The sequence below is a fragment of the Hippopotamus amphibius genome, chromosome 1 (genome assembly GCF_030028045.1).
Source record: "Hippopotamus amphibius kiboko isolate mHipAmp2 chromosome 1, mHipAmp2.hap2, whole genome shotgun sequence".
In the NCBI taxonomy this organism is placed as follows: Eukaryota; Metazoa; Chordata; class Mammalia; order Artiodactyla; family Hippopotamidae; genus Hippopotamus; species Hippopotamus amphibius.
Window position 1 is genome coordinate 649,708 of NC_080186.1, and position 24,309 is coordinate 674,016.

The window sequence follows — 24,309 nt, forward strand, 5'->3', positions numbered from 1 at the left end:
ATCTGGGCCCAGCAACCCACAAGGCCGAGAGAGCGGGGTCGAGATTGGTGGGTGGGAGGAAGGGCGGAAGGGCGGGAAGAGCCCCGCCGCATGCCTCCAGACCCACCACCAGTGCTGCCAGGAAGCACTGACTCTCACGATGCTGCTGCCTGGACGCCCAGCCTCCTGACCACAGCCCTCAGCATCTCGGTGTTGGTTACAAGTTACAAAGAACCCAATAAAGTTGTCACTCAACCCAACTTTTTAAACAAGTCTGTTTATTGAAAGGATCTGAAAATAGTAATAAGGCTTTCAACATTTAACAAATTTTCAAGATATTAACAATATGAAACATTAAGAATTTACTTCAAAACCCCAAAGTTTCCTAGGTCATTCCCCGTTACGCGTGAGGACTTGGTCTACACCGGCTCTGTTGTCTGAACAAGTGACCCGCGTTCTGACTGCCACTCTCTTCTGGCCCTAAAGCTGGGGCTGTCACCCCCTCAGCCCACGGGAGGCTGGGTGGGCCACCCACCGTGCCCGAGCGCGCGGGCAGAGGGTGGGAGCCGACCTCCATCCCCCGCACCTGCTCAGCTGCCCAGACGGGCACGCGGGGGCAGCAGCACTTGATGGACACACACGCGCTCAGGCTGCAGGGCCAGCCCTGGAAACCCCGGATGCCTTCCCACCAGCCCGGGACCCTCCAAGCAAGCAAAGCACAGCCCCCCAGCCCTGGCCCCGGCCCTCCAGAAGAAAGTCCAAGGAAGGACAGGCCCCTGCCCCTTCCATTCCGGACAATTTAACAGGTGAAGACGCAACTCAGAGACAAATCAGTTACTCAAAACAGGACACCGTTAGGCAACAGTAACCGGGGGCCAGGGCCATGTGCCCTCTGAGCCACAGCTCCCACCAGACACCACGGGGACCCGGCCCCCGGCACCGGTGACGCAGGCACGGGGCTGGAATGATGTGCGCTCCCACGAAGCCAGGCCCCCGGGAGAAGTGAGAGCAGCGTGGGCACCTCCCTGGCCTGCCAAGCGCCAGGCACCCTGACCGAGTCGCCCAGCTCTCTGGACGGTTACGGGGGCTGCACAGAATGGTCCCACGTCACAGCACAAACCCCGTTCCCACCGAAATCTCAAAGTGTGTACAATAAAATCTGTACGTAAGCACTTTCAGAAAATTTAAAAAATAGACACAGGATTGAAAATAGCTTCCAGGGTGGGGAGGCGTGCCCCTGATTCCCAAGGAATGTGTGTGGTCCGACCCTCGCCCCACCAGCACCGGTCACCCTGAAGCAGGGGGAGGAGACCGGGGCCTGGGGACCAGGCAGGAGGTCCAGGAGGACTCAGGGAGGACCCCGAGCCGGAGGGGGCGGGGACCCACCTGTCCTGCCAGCCAACCTCCACCTGCTCTCGGCAGAAGCATCCCCCCAGGTGGCTTCAGGGGAAGTCGTGGAGCTGAAGGAAGATTTCTGGCCGTGAGACACTGATTTTCAAGACCATAGGACAGACCCGCTCATTCTGATCCCCTCTGAATTTCAGTAGACTGATTTACGGAAGTTTCTTCACAAGGAACCAAGGAGCCCACCCGGCTCGGCCGTCCCTGCCCGGGCTCGGGCTCTGACCACACGCAGGGTGGGTGCCCCTGGGCTGACCCCAGAGCTCCACCTGCTCACTTGTTTAGAAATGCAGAAAAGTCAGATTTAAAATGGTAAAAACAGCTGATCTGGTCGACAAAAGGCAGACTGCAGGCCCCTCCTCTGGCCACAGACATGTGGTGCAGCACCTGCCTCCGGCGCTGGGCCCGTGACGTTCACAGCGCACATTCAGGCCGGCCTGTCCCGAGCGCGGACAGCAGGACCGCAGGCCTAGCTCCCCACCTGCCCTGCCCCATCCTCCTCGTCCGCATCCTCCTCGTCCTCTGGGAAGTGGGCCTGCTTCTTCCGCACGTTCCAGTGCAGACACTGCGCCAGGCTCTCAAACCAGTCGCTCACGGGGTCGCGGACGCAGATGGAGGGGAGCGGGTAGCAAGAGGTAGTGATGCTGATGCTGAAGCAGGAGAGAAGCAACATGGCTCCTTCCCACCCCCCTGCCCCGCCCTCTCCGCACGACCCCCACTGCCCAGCTGGGAACCAGCTCAGCTCTGCTCACACCACTCCCTGCTTTCCAGACCAGCCCTGAGGACAGCCAGGAACCGGGGGCTCCCCCAGGACAGATTCATGGACCCCCTCAGCCCACCCAGGTCCACAGAGGGGGCCCCCAAGGGGCAGGGTGGCAGGAGGATGAGGGGGCGGGGGCGGCTGGCAGGGTGCTGTCACCCCAGGCGCAGGTCCGCACTGTGACGTCTCAAGAAAGGGGATGGGCCCGGGCCCAGGCCCTCGGCCCACCCACCCACCCACCCGCCGCAGCCCCGCTGTCCACGCACCTGTCTCCGTGGCGGATTTCCTGTCTCCTGCGTCCATCGAAGGACACCCACGCCGTATTCCTTGCTTCTGGTGACAGCATGATCTGAAGGGTCAAGCAGGACAGGTGTGGGCTACCCGAGCACCATGGACCCTACCTGGGGCGGGGGGGCCACCGGCCAGGAGGAACCTCACAGGCACCCAGTGGCCACCACGCGCCAAGGTCAGGTCCAGGCTGTGAAAACAGTAACTTATACGGAGTTGACCCCAGCCCCGGGGAACAAAGGGCCAGCGCCTGGCTCTAGCCCTCCCCCACCCCCAGCTCTCTGCGTCCAGTAGACGCGGCTCTGCCTGTCAGCAGAGGGAGCATGGGGCAGGGGAAGAAGAGTGGACATGGAAGGGCAGTGGGGCCAGTCAGACGCCGGACGTGGCCCTGGGGGACACGCCAGGCAGTGCTTGTTCCTCACCTGCAGGCCCCCCCACCAAGGACTGTCCCCACCCACTCGGCCTGAGAGCCCTGCCTGAAGGGCTGGCCCAGCTCTCAGTGCCACCCCCACCGACCAGACCCTCCGGGGCGCTGGCCACGCGACAAAGAGGGTGGAAGAGCCACTCCCAGCACCCAGCAAGGCGGGAGGTCGGCACGGCAGGCCCCATGCTGGCTCAACCGCCAAGGGCGGGGGTGGGGAGTGGGCTCTGACCTTCAGCTCGACACCGGCCGGGACCACGATGGGCCGGAAGGACAGCGAGTGGGGGCAGATGGGCGTGATCATGATGGCCGGCACGTTGGGGTGGATCATGGAGGCGCCGGCGGCAGCCGCGTACGCCGTGCTGCCCGTCGGCGTGGAGACGATCACGCCTGCAGGACAGGCTGCGGTCACGCTCGAGCACCTGCCCCGGCCCCGTGTGCAGCCCCTGGGCAGGCCTGACGCCCACATACCGTCGCCCTGCACCGTGGTGATGAGGTGCCCGTCCAGGTAGACGTCCACGTTGGACAGGTATGAGGAGGGGCCTCTGTCGATCACCACCTCGTTTAAGACCTGGGGGCGAGGCCGCTGCGCACTGAGGGGGCCGGGCAGCACCTGGCTGCTCCTGGGCTCCCTGGAAGGTCCTGAGGACAGGGTAGGGGGGTCCAGCCCAAAGCCCCCACCCCCTGCACCCCCTGCACGAGAGCGAGGCCCAGAGCCCTGCCGGGGACAGGCCCACAGACCTGGTACTGCATGACCTGCTTCCCGACCTCCGCATCCAGGGCTGCGGCCAGCACCCCATTCTCGCTGATCCCGTTGGGGACGGCCACCTTCTTCCCTCGGAGCTCCTTTACGACCCTGACCTTCAGCCGGCTCCGGAGAACAACAGCTGCGTTCCCTGGGGGCCGGCAGGGGTCACACCCAGGCAGGTCAGCAGGGACGGGGGCGGTGGCACCACAGGAAGAGAGACCCTCCTCGACCAGGGACCCCCCCTTTCTTCTCCCAAATGGAGGGAAACACCCTGTGCTTTTGTGAAAATCAACTCCCTGCTACTCGACACTGTACGGTGGCCTAAACCCATGATCGGCTCAAACGTCTCACCGTGAAGGAAACACGTTTGACCCACTCAAAATTTAGAATTCTCTGAGTTCCGAAACACTCACATGTTGACCCTTGCATCATTAAAAAAAAAACCGAAATCAAATAGAAAGACAATCCCACGAGCAGCTCTGCAGTTCCGGAACATTCCAACTCACCCTGTATCACCTGAGTAACTTGGGACTGAAAGTTCTCAAAGTTGAAGGGGGTCAGGAAGCCCAGGGAGCCCAGGTGGAACGCCATGACCGGAGGCACGCTGCCCTGTGAGCCGACGAGGCCGGTTACTCAGCGGGCCAGTCCTCTCGAAAGCCCCGCGAGCCATCCCCAGCCCGACAGCCCCGCACCCCGGCTGTGCGGGCATGGGGGGCGGGGGGAGGCGTGCAGGGAGGGCAGGGCACGAGGCGGGGCTGCTACGTTCCCGGTGGGGCGGTGGGCACAGGTGACGAGACATGGAGGCAGCGGGGCCGACCAGCCCACCGGCCACAAGAGACATGAAGGAGCGGCGGGGCAGGACACAGGCTCCGGCACACGGAGAGCACACCCGGCAGGCTGGGGGCGGGGGGGAGGCCCAAAGAGACAGCGGGGAGGCGCACGCGGCGGTGGGGGCCAAGGACGGGACTCAGGGACCCCACTGAGGGAGGAGATGGCAGGTGAAGGGACTCCCACGGTGGGAGGGAGGGAGGAGGGGCGGCTCCGAGGAGGCAGGACACCCCGCGGACCGTCGCCCTGGTCCTCTGCTGCCGCTCACTCTGGGGCCTCCCAGCCTCGGTGGGTTCACACCCTCTAGTGCTCAGGCCCCGGGCCCCGGGCCCCGCTGGACCTGACCCTCCTGTCCTGCCCACGTGCAGGCTGCTCTCTGGGGACCACACCTCACCTGACCCACCTGGCTGCGTCCCTCCAGGGGCCCCGCCTTGTGGAGCCCGAGGGTGGGCCCCCAGGCGGACCCTTGCCCTCCGGGGCCTCCACAGGGCTTCCCTGAGGCCCCAGACGGTCAGCCTGCAGCTGTGGCCCTCACCTGCCCCGGACTCTCGCCCAGCAACGCAGGCCCGCACGCAGGCTCTCCCAGGGGACGCCCTCCGGGCCATGCGCGCCCCCCCCCACCCCAGCCCCTCCTCCGAGCCCAGGCCGCAGGCCCCCCGTGGGCCGCCTGCACCAGCGACCCGAGGTGCACGGAAACGCCTGGCCTGTCACAGCGGCCTGCACGGGGCGGCAGATGCGGGGCTCCGTCACCCTCGGGCAGCGCCGGGGGCCGCACCTGGAAGAGCGAGGAGGCGTAGAGGAGGGTCCCGTCCCCTCCCAGGCAAATGATGAGATCGATCTGGTTGGAGATGTCGTCATAATCTAGAAAGCGCGGCAGACACAGACGTGCCGTCGAGCACCCCGCCACGGCCAGGCACAGGAGGCCCCGCCACAGCCCCAGGGACAACGCACCTTCTGAGAAAGTGCAGAACTTCCTCTTCACGGGCCCAAAGCGGTCGTCGCTCACGATGGCAGGGTCCTCCAGAACTTTCTTCTCCACGTACACGATCATGTTGTTCTCCTGGAAGGGACACGGGCGCGTCAGCCCCGCCAGGAAGAGCAGGTCAGGGCGGGCCGGTCTTCTCGAAGGCTCCTTCCATGCCGCAGCCTTTTACGATGGGGGGCAGGGGCAACTTCTCCCTCGGCAGCAAAGCGAATGTGTTTTGCTCACTTCACACACTTCTGAGTTGCTGGAAGCTCAGGGACGCTCGGTCACGGAGCCTCTGGACTTGAGCAGCCCCGGGATCAGAACCCCAGGTGAGAACCGGCTCCGACCCCGACCCCGCAGCCACCCCCACTCACCTCCATCAGGTACACGCAGAGCTCCTTGAAGGGCTGGAGCAGGCTGGCGTCTCGGATCTTCTTGATGACAAGGACACTCTTTGGGGACTTGTTCCACGTCAACCGCTGGCTGGCAGGGTCCTGGATGTGCCTTGGAGGGGAGAGGAGCGTTCACGCTGGCCCCGGGCCGACCTCCGAGCAGGGGCAGGGGCTCAGCGGAATCAGTCCGGGTCTTGCTGCCTGACTGCATCCCTGCCCGCGGCTCCTTCAGAACGAGGCTCACGCGGGCACACGTTCCAGAGGAAACCCCACGCACACCTGGACCAGCCTCGGGCACTCTGTCCCAGGGGACCCGGGCTTCCTGCTGCAGCGTACGTGGGGGCACAGCCCCACGTCCGCACCCCTGTGTGAGCAACTCAGCAGACCACACCTCTCACAGGTACGCCACCCTGTCTTAAAGTCAGTGGCAGGACTGCGGGCAGTGCGACCGTGCTGTGTGATTTCAGCAGCAGGCACGCGTCATCACACGTCTGTCCGAAGCACAGGACGCAGCACGCGAGGGGCCCTAACGCAGACGAGGGGCTCCGGGCGTCGATGCCGGTCTGTCGTGTGTAGCAAGGCGGGGAGGCTGTAGGGGGACAGGGGGACTCTCTGTGCCTGCTCCTCACTTTTGCTGTGAACCTAAAACTGCTCAAATGATAAAAACAAACCTCAGAAAGTCAGTTGGGTCTGCCTTCCACCGACAGCCCTGCACGCCCTGTGCTGCTCGTCCTCGGTCCCTGGCGTGGTCCAGGGACCAAGGCCGAGCCCCTCGGCGAGGACTCCGACTGCCGTGCGTCCCAGGTGACACCAGCCTGGCCTGGGACGAGCCGGGACCTGTGGGCGGGCAGCACACACCTCCGCCTGTTGGGTAACGGTCCTCCAGGCTGCAGGGCAGCAGAGACTTCCCTTCTGACACACGTTCCCCAATCGAGACACCTGCTCCAGATCCTGCCGCCAGGCTGGTGCCTCCCTGCACACCTGACGGCCCCACCAGCACATTCCCAGACCGTGATACGAACCACGGAAGCGCGGTGGGTCCCTGGCCCCAGGCTGTCACGGACTGACCATCACTCATCCTTTCCAGGCGTTTCTGCGAGGGCAGGGGTCACTCACCACCTCTGCTGCCAGCATCTCCGCCAGCCTGGGGCACACGTGTGGCTCAGCGGAAGGCGGAGCTTGGTGCCCGGCACCTCTGTCATGCTTGACTGACAGCAGGAGTGAGACGCAAACCAGCCCTGAGACTCCCCCAATGTGCATTTGCCCCATAACCCTACCTTCTGTAGCCTCCAAACTGAAAACATAAACTTGTTAAAGCTCATATAAAACAAGTCAAGAGAGCTGCCTAAAACGAAAAAATCTAACCAAACAAACTGTATCTGACCTTCTTACAGTTCACACCATCCTCTTGTCCAATCGCCTTTAACAGCACAGAGGCCAGACCTCAGAGGCGTGCTCCTCACAGGCTGGCCGCCAGCTCCGCCGCCCCGGGCGCTCAGAATGGGCCCCGTCCAGGCACAAATGATGGCGCTGGGCTGTGGAACCTGCTTGGCCCGTGGGAGGAGCTCACAGGCAGAGGCGGGCACTCATGGGCCTCTTGTCACTCTGCCTGGAGGGAGGGCAGGCGGGTCAGCGGAAGGCTGCCTGGCCCTTGAGGTGGATGATGAAGCCCCCTCCCCACTGACTAGGCGGGCTGGGCTCACAGCTCCTCTAGACCCGAGACTCAGCCGCGCCCAGCCAGAGCCACTGCAGCACCATCAGCTCGGTCTTGGGCACCCACTGGTCACTCAAGTTCTTGTTGGGTCACTGCAAAGAGGGATGCTGACCCTCCCTGGCACAGAGGCTCTGGGCGCCGGACAGGAGGGCACGGACGGATGGGAGGGCGTGGATGCCTGGCAGCTCAGCAGGGGACCCATCTGAGCCACCATCTCAAAAGCCAAAGGCGTCAGATGTTGGCAATTCCACGTTTCGACGTAACAGAAAACACACCAGTGGTGAGACGTGAGACAATAAGAGCAGGAAGTCAGGTCTCCTGTAACCGACTCCTCTACAGCACCTTCCTCGTGAAGGTCAGGGGAGGGCCAGCTTAGCGCGTGAGCCCGCCCCGCCTGCACCCGCGGCAGCACTGGGAGAGCAGGGATAAGACGGGGAGGGCCCTGTCCTCCCAGTGCAGACCGCCCCCCAGGCCACGCCGGGAGCAGGCCTGGGAGATGCTCCCGGGGCCCTTGCCCCCTGCTCAGTGCACCGCTCCCCACGACCCCCCCGACCTCGCAGAGCAGCTCAGGTGCCGCCCTGAGACCCCCACCCGAGGCTCACGAGGCCGAAACACACACACACATCTCAGCCACTGTGGGCTGGGCCAGGGGCAGGTGATGGCCAATTAAGGCTGGACGGCCAGAGGCCACCCAGGGCAGCACCTGAGTGAGTGAGTGAGGTGAGCGGCGATCAGGGAGAGGCACTGCCAAGACCAGGAAGGGCAGGGAGGGGCCCTAGGCAGCGGTGAAAGGCCGAGGCAGCGCCAGTCTGGGGCAGTGCAGACAGCAGGGCGTGGGGCGGCGGGGCTGCAGCGCGAGGGCAGGACCCGCCCGCGTCCAGCAGCCGTGACGAGAGCCAGGGCAGCACCCACACGGCCGAGGCACCCACACCAGCTACCCCGGTGCCCAGGGCGCCCTCGGGTTACGGGGTGCCCACGGCACAGCAGTTCCCGGGGGCCCGGCACCGCCCACCCACTGGGCCAGCGGTGAGAACAGGCAGGCAGCTGCAGGGAGCAAGGCCCCCCACGGCGAGTCGCAGGAGCCCACCTGGGCCCCTGGCCCGACCCCTCCCAGAAGGCAAACCCTCCATGGCTCCCCTGAAGAGGGGGCACAGATGGCCCACTGGGTGGAGAGCCCACCGCCAGGCACGGTGGCAGAGTCCGCCTACTATTCTGCTGTGTTAACACAAAGCTCTCGTGGCTGCGAAGCCATTTGAATGTTTTCTCCCCTAAGACACAAACCACACAGAGCAACGGGGCAAAGCTTTCCCCTCTCTGGAACCATCCGGACCAGGAGGAGGCGCTGGACGGGTGGAGAAATAACCCAACTGCTTAGCTTTTTTTTTTCTTTCTAAATGTCAGAGTTCTTGGTCAGACTTGAAAACACTTTAAAAAACAAGTCCTTGGCAACCTCCAGATCATTCTTGGTGACCTTAACATCCCTCTGGCCATAATCTTGGGACAAAAGGGCACATAAAAAGTCACCTTTAACTGCTTAGTTTTTAAACAGTGTCTCGGGCGGCACAGCATGGCCAGGGGCCCCCAGGCAGCACTGCCCTCAGGCTGCCACTAAAACACAGAGCTCGTTTGAAAAAAAAAACAAAAAACAAAAAACAACACATGCCCGCAAGGCGCAGTATCTCTCAAACAAGTAAACTCAGATTTTAAAAAATGCCAGTGAACATCTCTGCATTTCAATGATAATTAAGAGAAACATATTTGACCCACCAAGCACATTAGCGTGAAATATGTTGCTTTTTTTCTCCTAGAGTTTTTCCTGTAAAAAGCAAAAGTAACTCTAAACATGGGGTGAAGCCCTGCTGACCCACTGCACCCAAGGAGCAGGCCCCCACCCGCATTCTCGCCCCGCGGGAGTCGGTGACGATACCACGTGGCCTCCTGGGGTCTCAGAAGCCGCCTGACACACGCACGGCTCACCCCAAGTGTCGGAACCTCCCACAGCACAGAGGTCCCTCAACAACAGCCCCCTGGGAAGCACCCCCAGAAGACTCACATGATGGTCTGGGGGTTCTGCAGCACACAGGCCTTTGGTCCGAAAGTGGTCACCGGGCACGGCCCATGCAGAGAGCGGGTCCTCCTGTGGGGAGAGGCACAGGGCAGGGGCCGTCAGTCAGCTGAAAGACACACACGTGCAGACAAGGCACAGACTGTGTTAGACTCTCCAAAATATTTTTAATCCAAGTGACATGAACTCCATCATCTGCCCAGCCCCATGTGACGGTCCCAGAAGACCCTGCCCTGATCCCCAGAGCTGTGTGGAAGGTCACACGTTGTCTGTGTAGCTGCGAGAAGCAGCACACCTAGAAACCCTCCTCAGAACCAGGACCCCACACCAGTGGAGGTGCCCAGGCCCCGCCCCAGAACAAGGGCATCCAACCCTGGGAACCTGATTTCTTGTCTGGGCAAGTCTAGCTGAGGATGAGCGTGGGGCATATACTTGGGAACCAAGACCTCAGAAACTGTCCCCAAGCCATCCAGATTCTCACAAAATCATTCGGAGCTGTACTGTCAATAAAAAAGGTAGTCCTTGGGTGGCACGACATTTCTGATAACTGAAAAGTGACTCAGCCACAATCGAATCACAGGGCACTGTGGCCAGCATACGTCCTGGGGACGATGCCACTAGGTGGCCCTCCCTGTCCTCTTGTTCGGGTCTAGCGCCAGCCCCACGGTGACAGGTGGACGTGTCCACCGTCACGCAGAGTGCCAGCTCCAGTGGCCTCATGGTCCCTTTCTCTTTTTTCTTTTCTGGCCGCACCACGACATGCAGGATCTTAGTTCCCTGACCAGGGATCGAACTCGTGCGCCCTGCAGTGGACACGTGGAGTCTCAACCACGGGACCAGCAGGGATGTCCCCTCGTACTTGCTCTCTGCAACAAAACTACTGGCACAAAGACAGGCAAGTGCAGATGACAAACTTGCTTTCGTCTCTGCCCATCTCATGGGTCAGCAAACTTTCCAAATCCTAGTGCAGACAAACCAGATTTCCTGTTGTCTCATGAAGAGCAGCCACGCCCGGGAGAGTGAAGGATCTGGTCAAGGGCTCCCTCCCTGGCTCTCGAGAACTGCGGGGAATGGCTGCGGGCCACGGCCTGGGGCCGCTGAAGACTAAAAGATTTTGGGAAATGCAGTTCACAGCAGGCTTTTCTAAGTCAGCGTTCCATCCAACCTTTGAAACCCCCCTCCTGGAGACACCCACACGCAGAGGCCACCTTTGACCTGCTGCCACCGTACCAGGTTCAACGTCCTCTGAAGGGACAGGGCGTGACACCCCACAGAGCCGGCAGCCAAGGCCACCCGCCCGTGGGGACACGCCCTCCCTGCAGGGACCCCAGGGACACTCAGCATGGAAGCTTCTGCCAGCAGCCTGGCCACCCGCTGCCCAGCAGGCGAGGGTGCCGTCCACCAGGCCCCCCGCACGTGCAGAAGGGCCGGCTCAGGCAGCTTCTCCCCAGAACTCCGGGGGGCATTCACAGCTCTGAGGCCGGCACTGCTGCCCCCCTGCCTATGCCAGAGTAGGTGCCGCCCATTCAGCACCCGGTGGCCACACCTGGCCCAGCACCAGCTGTGCACTGGGGGGCCGGCCAACGGCACGCAGGCCCCACCCCCACGCCCCAACCTTCCACGGTGAGCGTGGGCACCAGCCGGGGTGAAAGGAAATGGCTGTGGGGGTGCCCTCTGGGGGGCCGTGCCCACCTCCCTCCCGCCTGAGCGCCCACGCAGGCCCAGAGGAGCTTGGTACCTGAACTCCCGGGTGCTGGCCAGGGCAGGCGCGGCCGACAGGCTGCGGGACTTGGCACGGCCCCGGATGGGGTGGCCCAGGCCCCAGTCCTCGTCCCCATGACAGGCGGAGCAGCGGTAGGGGGCCGCCTCTGAACTCATCTCCTTACTCCCGTTGACCTCTTCTTGTTCCATTTCTGTAGCTGATGGATGAGGAGGTCTTCGGCCCGAAAACCCCGGATGCCTTGATTCAATAAAATAAATATGTATGTACAAAACAACGTATACACATACCTACATCCATCCTAGCAGAGGAAAAACGGCTGAAGTCCAACGTACCAAAGGACTTTGAAGAGAGTCTGTTTCCACCCCAAAGATATTTAAGAACTCGGGAATCTACCTGTGGTTTTTAATGAATCCAGAAGAGCCAGAAGTCCAAGAGGAAGAAAAAACTACCAAGCTAGAGTGTGGCCGCATGCCAGGGGACACAGCACTTTAATGAGAGAGAAATCACAGTCGTGTGGTTTAAATATCTCTCAGCCCAGAAAATCTGGATAAATATAATTGATAAAACCACTGGCAGGCACACAGTGAACTCCACGTCCTGCAAACAGAAGCTGCGTTTCAATCCAGTGCCAACGAAACACTGGCCAAACCTGACATACTTGGTCCTCAAAGAAAACTTCAGGGCTTCCTAGGTGGCGCAGTAGTTGAGAATCCGCCTGCCAATGCAGGGGACACGGGTTCGAGTCCCGTCCTGGGAAGATTCCACATGCCACAGAGCAACGAAGCCCGTGCACCACAACTACTAAGCCTGTGCTCTAGAGCCCGTGAGCCACAATTACTGAGCCCATGTGCCGCAACTACTGAAGCCCACGTGCCTAGGGCCTGTGCTCCACAACAAGAGAAGCCACTACGAGGAGCCCGTGCACCACAATGAAGAGTAGCCCCCGCTCGCAGCAACTAGAGAAAGCCCGTGTGCGGCAACAAAGACCCAACGCAGCCAATAAATAAATAAAATAAATAAATTTTTTTAAAAAGTCTCTAAGAACCTGGGCTTCATTAAGTCCTAAAACCAGAGGTAGAGTGTAATTTCCTACTCCTTGAATCTGGAATTGCCTTGTGACTTGCTTTGTCCATCAAATATGTCACAAGTGACAATGTGTGACTTCTGGAGCTTAGACTTCCAGAGACCCCCAAAGCTTCCACTTTCACTGTCCTGGGGCCTCCCGTTACCGAGTAAGAAACCCAGGCTCTTCTTCTGGAGGGCCACATGGAGGAGAACTGAGGCACCCTGGCAGACAGCCCCAGCTAACCATAGTATGTATAAGTGAGGCCACCTTGCACCATCCTGGTCCAGGTGACTGCAGCCACATGAGCAACTCCAGGTGAGACCAGCAGAAGAAATGCCTAGTTGAGCCCAGCTAAAATGTGACCTAATAAATTGTTGTTATAAGCCTCTAAAAAAAATAAGTAAAAACACCATTTACAATAGCACCAAGATATAAGATATGTTCCAATTAAAAAATAAGTCATGGTATATAATATACACCATGATGACTTCAGTTGATAATATTCTAGTGTATATTTGAAAGGTGCTGAGAGAGTAGATCTTAAAAGTTCCCATAAGAAAAAAAAACTGGTAGCCATACATGCTGATAGTGTCAACTAGACTTACAAACACTGAATCATCATGTTCCGCAGAACCAATAACTACATGCCAACTACACCTGATTTAAAGCATAACACCTGTACACTGAAAACGACAAAACGGTGCTGACGGAACTTAAAGGAAACAAGTAAATGGAGAGACGTACCATGTTCACAGATCGGAGGACACGATGCTGTTGCGACCTCACTTCTCCCCAGTGTGCGTTAGGGTCTACCCAAACCCAGCAAACAACATCCAGCCTTCTCCATAGGACACGGCAAGCTGATTCTAAAGCTCACATGGAAACTTAAAGGACCCAGAATAGCTAAAACAAAAAGGACTGAAAAAGAACCAAGTTGGAGAACTAATACGACCTGATCTCGTCTGTTGTGAAGCTACAGTAACCAGACAATGTGGTACTGACACAAAGACAGACACGGAGATGAAGGAAACAGAAAGACACCTTCATACACAGTCAATGATTTTCAACAGAGGTGCCAAGGTGATTCAACAGGGAGAGGACAATCTTTCTCAAAACAGTCCTTGAAAAATTCCACAGCCATGTCCAAAAGTATGAAGCTAAATTCTTCTCACACAATATGCAGAGATTAACTTGAAATGGATTACAGACCTAAATGTAAGAATACAAACTATAAAACTTTAAGGATGGACTTCCCTGGTGGCGCAGTGGTTAAGAATCCACCTGCCAATGCAGGGGGACAGGGGTTTGATCCCTGGCCTGGGAAGATCCCACATGCCACAGAGCAACTAAGCCCGTGCACCACAACTACTGAGCCTGTGCTTCAGAGCCCTTGAGCCACAACTACTAAGCCCACATGCTGCAACTACTGAAGCCCTCGTGCCTAGAGCCCGTCCTCCACAAGAGAAGCCCCCACAATGAGAAGCCCTGGTACTGCAACGAAGAGTAGCCCCCGCTCTCTGCAACTAGAGAAAGCCCACGCGCAGCAACGAAGACCCAATGCAGCCAAAAATAAATAAGTAAATAAGTTTATTTCAAAAAATCTTTAAGGAGAAAGCATTGGAAAAAAATCTTAGTGGCCTTGGATTTGGCAAAGATTTCTTAAATAGGACACAAAAATCACAAGGTTTAAAACAACAAATCAAACTTCATTATAATTAAAATCTTTTACCCCTCATAAGACACTGTTAAGAATGAAAATACAAGCTCCAGATTGACAAAAAATACTTGCTAAATGTATATATGACAAAGGACTTGCTTCCAAAATACATAAAGAATTCTTAAAACTTAGTAAGAAAACAACCCAATGAAAAAATTGGCGAAAGACCCCAACTTTGGGCAACTTCCCCAAAGACATATTGATTGCAAACAAGCACATCATTAGTCACTAGGGAAATGCAAATCAAAATCACGATGAGCCCCACCTCACGCCCACCTAGAATGGCTAGAATGTAAGACAGCTGACCGCACCAAGTGTCCCTGAGCCCCAGGAGGACCCGGAACCCTCAAACACTGCTGGTGGGAACGGAAACAGGGCAAGCTGTGTACTCCAGCCACTCTACTCTCAGATGTTCACCCAACAGAAATGAAAGCACGCGTCCACACAGACTTATCTGTGATATAACCTGCATTCGGATCTTGGCTCAAACGCCACCTCCTGCAGGAAACTCCTGAAGGAAACACCCGAGCCTCCCACTCCATACTCCCTCCCCCACGCTCACTTCCTCTTCTTGGCAGCACTGACCACACCTGCCCCAAGTTCCTCCTCACTCCTGGTGAGTCTCCCTCCCCACAGCTCCTGTGGAAGCCACAGAAGCTCCGCTCCGCTCTGGGTTCTCAGGGCCCAAATGGTGCCCCACCGACTTCACAGATCATTGCCGGCGGGGGGAGAGGGAACAAGAGGGCGGCTGCAAGTTCAAGGCTGGAACCCAGCGGCAAGCTGCACGCGGTGGGCGCCGTCAGCACGGAGTGACGCTTTCAACCACGGAACCGGACAGGCTCGCGGGGGCTGCACCGGGGGCACGCCAAACCGAAGGGTCTGGATAGGAGTCTGGAAGGAAACCACAAACGTGACGCCGAGAGCACAGGAGCCACGAGGGTACCGGGATGGAGAGCCCGTGGGCGGCACCAAGTGTGGGGAGGTGAGGACGAGCCCACTGGCCACAGGAGGGGCCCGAGAGATTTCGAGTGTCCGGCTGCACACCACAGCAGGCCGTGCGTGCCTGAAAGGGCACCGTGCAGACTGGTAAGAAATACAAGAAGGCAGACTTTGGCTCTAAATATATATAAAAAAATGAATAGATATGTTTCCCTCACTCCAGTAAAAACTGTCCAAAATAAAAACACAATCACTAGCATCACTGAGCAGCGTCTCTGTGCGGGCACTGCCCCAACGGCTCCACTCGTGTAAATCACTCAATCCGCAGGAGGGCCCGACGGCACCAACACAGTCACACTGCAATGACAGATCGACCATAAACTCACAACGTTCAAAGGGAGTGTTATTTAAAAAACTAGTTTTAAGCTGTTACTAAGAGGCCTGGCAGCAGCCTCAGCTTGCTACCTTGAAGATGCAAGTAAACAAACTGCTCTCCTCCAATAAATCAGGGCAGGGCCACATCTGAACAATCTGTTGCCAGAAAAGAGCAAAAGAGCCCTGAAAGGACCCGGTTAGCCAAGCTGTTACCATGCAAGCCCCAAAGAGAGGTTACGAAGGCTGGAGCAGATGATGTAGGAGAAAACAGTCCACAAAGGGAAAGGTGACAAGTCACACAAATGGCTGTGCTGAGACCGAGGGTGACACCGCGAGAGAGGGTCAGTTTCCAGCTCAACAGGAGGCGACACAGGACACAAGGCCGTGCGTCCCTCTCTCTGTGAAAGGAGGAAGGGCAGGCCAGGGAGGCCAGGGTTACAGCTACAGGAATGCGGACGCTTACGCAAGACCAGGACGGCCGGTGAACAGCAGAACCAGGGCCCATCGCCTGGCCCAGCGCCCACCCTGCTAGGCCCCGTACGACCACTGGACTCGAACCGCCTGACTTACACTCGCAAGGGGCCGCGAGCAGGGAGTGTCCAGGAGACCGAAGCCCACGGTGATACAGCGAGGAGGGATGGAGTTGGCATCTGGGCCAGTGCTCATAAGGCCCCGTGCATGACTGCAGTGGACACAGACAACAGGACCCAGCAGAGAGGCCCAGGGCCCCGGGAGGAGACAGGACCCTGCAGACTCCACTCCTCATCTTCTGGAAATGACGCCTTTGACTTAGCCCCTCCTAAACTAAGGTTCCATCAGCGTGTACCCCAGTTTCCAGTCACACACAACATCAACAGACGATAACCACAGGCAACGATGCCAAAACACTGGCCACACAAAACTTGAAGACCACTCTCTGGGTGCTGCACCAGCCTGCAAGAAGCCAAAACTTGCTTGCAAGGAAGACCTGTCTCAAAACCAACTGGGCCCGCAGCCTGAGCTGGGCAGGTGATCCTATAATCCTAGAAGGATGTGGAAGACTCTGTCATCCCAAAAAAGTACAGAAATAGCTACTATAACCTTGAGAAGATATGGATAAGAAAGTAACAAAATCCTACCATGTTGAAATTTTGAAAAGGCTCAGAATTAACTTTATAATCATTACATTTTTACATATTTTGTTTCATATTATAGGCAACATATTCAAAGGAATAAATCATTCAAAGTAATTCTCATTTAAAGGGCTGAGGTGAACTTATGTTTGTAAATAACAATGTTTCCAGTGCTAAGAGCTGAGGACTGGGGCGCAGCACAGGGGCCAGAGTCACCCCCCCCCCCCACCCCTCAGCCCTCTGGGACAGGCGCTGAAATAGAATTTATTCAATAGCTAAGTACGGGCTGGTGATGCCACCTCAGCTTCCCCTTGTAGTTTAAGAATTACATTAGCTGAGTCTTGGGGTAACACTCTGTATTATCTGATGCATCCTTAATATGGACAACGTTTAAAAAGGACAAACCAATCACCAAGTGGGGCTTATTCCCGGAATGCAAGGCTGGCTCAATGGACGTAATCTGTCACTTCATCTGGCTGATTACGTCAACTGATGCACAAGAAAGCGCTGGGCAAAACTCAACATCCGCTTACGGTAAAAGTTCTCAGCAATCAGGAACAAAGGGTACGGTACCTTCCTCAACTTGATATAGAGCATCTACAAGAACCCTACTGCTAACATAAACTTGATGGTGAAAAAGTAAGACTGGGAACCAGGCAAGGATGTCTGCTCCATGCACGCTCAGCACAGTCCCGCAAGTCCCAGACAGGGCGACAGGCAAAAAAGGGAGACAAATTAGAGAGGTATCATCCAGTCGCTCAAAACATGCTTAGATGTAACCTAACGAAACATGTAGAGAACCTGTATGCTGACTATATTTAAAAACCCTGATGAAAGAAATCAAAGAAGATCTAAATAAACAGAGATGCCCTTGGTCACGGATTAGAACACTTAACACAGTGATGTCAGTTTCCAAAACTGACCTATAGGTTTAATGCAATTTCTATAAAAAGCTCAACAAGATTTTTTATAGATATGGCCAAACTTATTCCAAAATGTATATGGGAAAGCAAAAGTACTAGAAAAGTAAAGATTTTTTAACTGATTAATTAATATTAACCTGGCTGCATTGGGTCTTAGTTGCGGCATGCAGGATCTTTCGTTGCGGTGCGCTGGCTCATAGTTGCGGCACACAGTCTAACTGTGGCTCGTGTGCTCAGTAGTTGCAGCTCACGGGCGTCGCTGCCCCAAGGCACGTGGAATCTTAGTTCCCGGACCAGGGATCAAACCCAAGTCCCCTGCCTTAGAAGGCAGATTCTTAACCAGTGGACCACCAGGGAAGTCCTGACATTTTTTTAAAAGAAGCATAAAGGGAGATGAACCACTCTCAGACTTAAGACTTACTCTGCCGCTGTAACAATCAAGCCTGGCACTGGAGGAGGGCAGACCCGGGGCAACGGAGAAGAAGGACCCCAGAAATAGAGCCACACAAATACATTCAACTAGTTTCTGACAAATGTACACAAGCAATTCAATTCAGGAAAGCGAATCTTTTCAGCAAACGGTGCTGGAGTCCTTTCACATCCATGGGCAGAAAAGCAAACCTCCGCCTGACCTTCACACCCGAAACAACATGGATCCAAATGGATGATGTGAAATATAAAACAGAAACTATAAAACTTTTACAATAAAACACAGGAGAGGAAGTTCCCTGGTGGACCACGCTTTCACTGACGTGGGCACAGGTTTGCTCCTCGGTCAAGGAACGAAGGTCCCACAAGCCACATGGTGTGGCCATCAATAAGTAAACAAAACACAGGAGGAAGTTCTGGGGACCTAGCACTAAAGAGAATTTTTTTGTACGTGATATAAAAAGCACAGTTCGTAAAAGATTTTTAAAAACGGATAAACCGGGCTCCATGAAAATTAGAAACTTGCTCTGTGCGAGACCCCGTTAAAAGGGTAAAAAAAAACAAGCTGCAGATGAGGAGAAAATATTTTCAAACCAGACATCCAACAGAGAGTGTGTATGTATAAAACACACAGCACTCTCAAAAGGTCCGGTGAAACAGCAGACGACCTCACGAGAACACCAGCGGGCGCTGAGCGGACGAGAGGGCCGCGCGCCCGGGAGCAGCAGGCCCGCGAGGGGATGCTCCGCGCGCTCCGCCGCCAGGAGCGCCACCGCACCCCAGCGGGCCGCTCAGAACCGCTCCGCAGCCCACGGCGGGCGCGGCCGCAGGGACGCCCGCTCACGCGGCGGCGCGGAGACACGCAAGGCAGGCACGCCGGGGACGTCGGGCCGTTTCTCACAGAGACCAAAGAGGCGGCCCAGCCGCGGCCCTCGCGCGCTCAGCCCAGAGAAGCCCCTGCCGCGCAGACAGCCGCGCGCGCACGCTCCCGGCCCGCTCCGCGCCCTCGGGGACCCCCGGCGAGACCCGGGCGCGGGGGCGGCGCCGCCCACACCTCCCTGCGGGTCCACGGTCGCCCCAGGGCCAGCGGTTCACACAGAGGGGGGGAGCCGCTCCAAACCAGGCAGGTGCACGGCAGCACTGGCCGTGACACACGACCTGGAAGCGGTGAACACGTGCCCACAGAGACTACGCTGATGACTAAGGAGTAAACCACCTTGTAAGAGAACCCCAGGAAACACGAAAACCGGCCTTTAAAATGCAAGATGTCGCCACAGCGTCCCTCGGGACAGCGGTGACACAGGACTCACGCTTAACCCAACTTTACTTGCTATTTTGACGTGTCAGAGGAATGAAACTCCCACTCCGTCCAAGTTCACGAACGTTCCTGACGGCCCGAACCTAATCTTTAAAGACCCTTCCGTACCGGGACGTGTTCGTGGGCAAAATAGTGCCGGAGCAGGAAAACAAAGTACGCGCAGACACGACAGTCCCCACCGAGGTGGGGCCGCCAGCGAGGAGCGCTCCCGGCCCGCGGAAGCGCAGAAAGAGGCCCGCAGCCCGGCGCCGGCACGGACGGCACAGCCGCGCGCGCAGAGGCCCGCTCGCCGGGAGCAGGCGGCCCGCAGCCGGCCGCGCCCGCAGCACCAAGCCCGGCTGGGCCGGAGCCGCGGCCGCAGGTTCGCCCGACGGAGCAGCGCCCCACGCCCCAGGCCCCGCCGCCCGGGGGCTCCTGCGCGGCCGCGGCGCCCGCCCGGCCCCGTCCGCGGGTCCCCGGCGCGGGGCAGGGCTCACGGCCGGAGCCGAGGGCGCCGTCCAGCGGGGAGCGAGGCGGCCGGCCGCGGAGGCGCGCGGCCCGGGGCTCCGGGGCCGTCGGGGGAGGCGCTTTCCGAGGACGCACGGCGCGACGCGGCCCCCTAACGGACCGCTGCGCGTGGGGCCCGGAGCCGCCAAGCCGCCGCTCGGCGCGGACCCCCCGCCGCCCCGCGCCCCCCGGACGAGCGGCCGCGCACTCACCGTTCGCTGCCCCGGGCGCCTGCGGGGCCGTCCCCTAGCCGGGCCGAGCCCGCGGGCCCCGCCGCCCCGCCACTGCTCGCCGTCGCTAGCCGGCCCCCGACGCCGCGGCCGCCCGCTGCCCCATGGCCGCCCCCCGGCCCGCGGAGCCGGCCCGCCCGCCCAGCAGCAAGGCCGCCGCGCCGCCAGTGCGCATGCGTCCCCGCCTCCCCGCGCATGCGCCCCGCCTCCCCGCGCGTGCGCCCCCGATTCCCCGCGCATGCGCCCCGCCTCCCCGTGCGTGCGGCGGCCCCCGTTCCCCGCGCATGCGCCCCGCCTCCCCCGGGCATGCGCCCCGCGCCCGCCCTGCCCCGCGGACGCCGGCCCGGCACTGGGGGCGGAGCGGAGGCCTGGGGGGTGGGGCGCGGGGGCGCAGCCGGCGCTCAGGGCTGGGGGCCGGCCTGCGGGGAGGGCCGGCCCCGGGGGCGGCCGTGGTCCCCACTCACCTCGCCGTGTCTGAGGCACGTTCGCCGGCGGTGGCACCCCCGCGCCGCCCCCGTCCGCACGGGCTCCTCCGGCCCGCGGGCCGGGTGGGCTGACCGCCGCCCCTCCGGTGGGGACCCCTCCAGTGGGCACCCCGCCCGCCGCGGACTCCGTAACCACCGGGGCGTGGCTCCGCTTAGAGGGAAAGTGTTTTGGGAACCAAAACTCGGTGCGAGCAGCTGCCACGGAACTGCGCCCCTGGGCTGCCGGCACAGCTGGAGCGAGCGGCGCGGCCTCCCCCAGCAGCCGGGCGGGTCCTCGCACACCACCTAGACCTCAGGGGCCCTGGGCCGGGGGTCTCAGGTGCGGCCCCTCGAAGGGGATCTGCCGACACTGTTCGCCCTCGCCCCCAGCCCCTCCCTGGAGGACCCCGAGAGGGGGCAGGGAGGGGGTCGAGGGGGAGCTGCGCCCCCAAGTCCAGGCAGGGTGGGTTCCCCCAAGGCTTGCCGAATTGCAGGGTTACGCACCACCAGGGCCCTGGGTCAGGCGTCCCGGCGGTGCGCCCGGCCCCTGGGATGCGCTGTCAGCAAGCTGATGCCGGGCTACTGTGGAGGAGCAGGGCCAGTGCCGGCCACCCTCCCCTCTCCACAGCCGGGCCCCCGGGACGCGGGGCGCTGGCCCAGGCCCTGTGTGGCCGGGAGTCCTCCGCAGCGGCCTGGCCTCTAGGTTTCCCCACCCCCCATACCTGTTGCCGACGGTAATCTCTGGCCAGGACTCCTGGCGCTGTGTTCAGAGACCGGGAACACACCTGGGCGCAGCAGAGGACACCTCTCACGGCTGTCCTGGGCCCAGTGGGCCATGGGGTCATCAAGGGTGAGTGGGAAGGGGGGCAAGGACCGCGGGAATTGGGGGGGGATTTCTCAAGTTCTGTAACTTCCTCATCTGGGTATTTTGTAAACCCAACCGCTTCCCCAAAGTGACCCCAGCCACACCCACGGAAATGATCATTAACATAATAATACTGATGCCTGGTCAGGCCTCCCGAGAACCTTCTAGAGCAGGGACACGGGCTGCAGAGGAGGCAGCTCCGGCCCGGTCACTAGCCCAGGTCACACAGCGGGCACTTTTCCTGCGCACCCCTCTCTAGAGGGAACTTCTGCATGTGTGCGTCCGTAATCAGGGAAGTGTCCGCTCTGGGTCTCAGGCAGTGACCTCGGGCAGGGGCACTTCCCCATCTGAGGAGTGAGAAAACGGGCGGTGGCTTCCTTCGGCTGAGCTGTTGTGCAATTCCTCCCAGCAGGCCCTGGGGCCACCCCAGGGATTGCGGAGCCGCCGGCTCACACCCTGCCCTCCAGAAGGCCAGCCCTGGGAGGGGCCCTTCGGGGCCTCCGGAAGGCTCCCAGAGGAGATTGTGCTTGGACTGAGGGCAAAGGCTGAGCTGGAACGAGCCGGCTGCGGTGGGGACAGGGAAGGGTCCGCAGCGGGGAGGAAGGTGGGCGTGGGGCGGGGGATGGGTGCCGGTCAGGCCAACGTGGGAGGGGCTCAGGGTTCCGGCAGGGCGGGGGGACGCTTTCCCAGCGTCGCCGGGCTCTCTGGCTTTGGTGTTTGTCTCTCTGTGCTCTTTTTCTTAAGCATGGCTCCCCTCCTGTTTAAGCTTTAGACCCCCAAACCCGGACCCATCCTCTTCTGAGGGTTAAAAGATGGGGGACAGCAGGGGTGGGGGTGGAAATAGGGGAAGCGGGGCCCCAAAGGGTGCAGCGGGCAGGGCTGCCTGCCCAGAGCTGGGCTTATTCAGGCAGGGGGGCGCCCTTGGATTTGGGGCGCAGGGTGTGGGGAGGGTGCTCCTCTTTGGGGTTCTGCTCCCAGCTCTTGAGGAAGTAGGGCTCAGCTGTGCCTGGTTGAGGGGGATGGAGTGGAGGGAGGCTGCCCAGCACCCAAAAGGGGAAGTGGCCAGGAGCCTGGGTGACAGGGGTGGCCGGGAGGCTCCCTGTGGACAGGGAGTGTCCCAGGCTATCCGGAGGCCATCTCATCCCCCCAGTTCTGGCCTCCAGCCAGCACGCCCTGGACAAGTCCTGCCTCTCCTGTCCCACCCTTCCCAGCCCTCCCCAGGGGCCAAGTGTCTGGAATCGCCCACCTGGCAGTCTCCTTGTTGGGCTGGCTTTGGGGTTGGGCAGCCCCTCTTCCTGCCAGGCCACAAAGTACCAGGCACACAATACTGCAGGGAACAAGCCTCCCGGTTCCCGGGGCGGGGACGTGCCCTGCTGAGAGCCAAGCCGGGCCAGGCCGAGGGCACTGGGGTGGCTGGGGGGCTCTGAGAGTGAAGTCAGGAGCAGCCCCTCCCTGCACAAGCACCTCACACAAGTGGGATTTTCGCAAGGCCTCTAGGAGCAGGTGCCTTTGTTGTCGCAGTTCCGAGGCAGAGAGACCAAGTATCTGGCCCTAGACTACACAGGGAGGACAGGAAGGGGCAGAATTTGGCCCGACTCCAGGAGTGGGGAGTGGTGGGGGTGGGGCAGCCTTTCCCTGCTCTCACACGTTAGCGGAGGGACCGCGGGGGCAGGCAAGGGGGCACTGAGGACCCTGCCCTGCGCTCCGCGTGGAGGGTCAGGCGTTGTGGGTGCTGGTGCCGGGTGGGGTGGACGTGAGCACCCGGTGCTGGAAGAGGCAGTGAGACCCGCCATCGGGGCACAGGTGGCCCTAGAGCTCCCTGCAAGGCCCTGATTCGCGTCCAGCTGCTGAGGGTCTGGCCGGAGCGTGGACATCGCACCCGTGACAGGCGTGCCCACCGGAGCCAGCCGCTATCTCAGACACTAGGGGGCGGAGGATGCAAGCGGGGAGGGCAGGCACCCCGGAGGGAGGTGGGGCGGGGAGGATGTCACTTCCCAGGTGTGTCCAGGCCCCGGAGACCGTGTTTCACACCAGGCAGCTGCTCTCGCTTAGCGCCACCGGCTGGCTGGCTGGCCTCTCAGTGCCCCCAGGCACCTATTCCCAGTGACCACTTTGCTGAGAAGGTGGGGCAGCGGCCTTGAGGCCAGCACAGAGGCTGAGTCTCAGCTTCCCCGGCCCCCGGTCAGGGCACTGTGAGGGTGGCCGACAGCAGGGGACCCCTGTGCCAGGATAAAGGCGTGCTTCCCAACCCCAGGAGACCCTCCCTCCCAGGACTCAGCCCAGAGAGCACCTTAGATGCTCCCTGGCATTTTGAGACAGCCAGCAATGTCATAACGTACGAACGACAGATTTATTCCAGAGGGAAGCGCGGGAGGAGGTTGAAACCAGGTGAACCCCACTTCAGGCTGTCAGTCACCCGGAAACCGCGCCCATGGTCCTCGCAGGAGAGATCCCCGCAGACATGCCAGTCCCACCCACGCCTCCCCATGGGCAAAGCCAGGAGGCTCCGCTGCGGTGTCTTCCTGACAGTTGGAGACCCTCAGGAGGCAATACTTCCCGCCAAGGGCGGTCTTCACTTAGTTATGAACCTGACCCACGGGGATTACCAAGTTCCCTTTCATAACCTAACGGAACACTTAAGACTAAAAAAAACTGTGTCCTTCAGCAAGAAGACAGGGCGGGTAGGGCGGGGGTCCCAGGACAGAGGTGGAGTGAGGGGCTCTCCTGACACGCACTGAAGTGTTTGCTTCTTGTGTGGGGAGCAGATGCTCATGTTTTCTTATAAGGTGCCGTTCTTTTCACTCGGACGAAGATGAAAAGTGTCTGGTCTGAAGGGAAGTACGTCTCTGGACTAACACCCTTCGTATCTCAGGGAGAGGAGAGGAGGGAGGGGCCCCCAGTGGGGGCACAGGCTCAGAAGAGGAGAGCAAGGCAGGACAGCCGCTCGGGAGACGCCGCCGCCTGGGGGCGAGAGGACCGCGGTCTGGGTGGCGACGGGCCAGGGCAGGTGGGCTGCCTTTCATGGACTCTCTGTGACGGGGACAAGGCGCGTGCCTCCAGACACTGAAAGGGCCCCACAGGTGAGCAGCCACGCCCAAG

General features: G+C 59.8%; 1 protein-coding gene across 4 annotated transcripts; it reads right to left on the minus strand.

The window, feature by feature from the left end:
• Positions 1-243: 243 nt before the first annotated feature.
• On the minus strand, positions 244-21,212 carry NADK (NAD kinase). Of its 4 annotated transcripts, none has more exons than XM_057750092.1 (12): positions 21,068-21,212; positions 11,302-11,523; positions 9,552-9,635; positions 5,767-5,896; positions 5,377-5,485; positions 5,201-5,286; positions 4,104-4,206; positions 3,591-3,745; positions 3,321-3,420; positions 3,082-3,251; positions 2,407-2,489; positions 244-2,030 (listed from the first exon to the last, which is right to left on the minus strand). In XM_057750092.1, exons 2-12 carry the CDS (start codon positions 11,472-11,474, stop codon positions 1,850-1,852), a joined length of 1,374 nt encoding a protein of 457 aa, XP_057606075.1. In that variant the 5' UTR covers positions 11,475-11,523; positions 21,068-21,212; the 3' UTR covers positions 244-1,849. The 4 variants fall into 4 exon arrangements, with proteins under 4 accessions (XP_057606075.1, XP_057606066.1, XP_057606083.1 ...); XM_057750083.1 differs by lacking the exon at positions 21,068-21,212 and adding an exon at positions 13,097-19,389; XM_057750100.1 differs by lacking the exon at positions 21,068-21,212 and adding an exon at positions 13,097-19,370 and having other exon boundaries at positions 3,082-3,239.
• Between the last annotated feature and the right edge of the window lie 3,097 nt (positions 21,213-24,309).

Excerpts from the sequence above, each read along its gene's own strand:
- NADK (XM_057750092.1), bottom strand. The coding sequence starts at position 11,474 with ATGGAACAAGAAGAGGTCAACGGGAGTAAGGAGATGAGTTCAGAGGCG. Across the intron at positions 5,897-9,551 it reads CAGAACCCCCAGACCATCAT|GCACATCCAGGACCCTGCCA; the intron begins GTGAGTCTTCTG and ends CTCCCCTCCAAG. Across the intron at positions 3,252-3,320 it reads CACCACGGTGCAGGGCGACG|CCTGTCCTGCAGGCGTGATC; the intron begins GTATGTGGGCGT and ends GCGTGACCGCAG.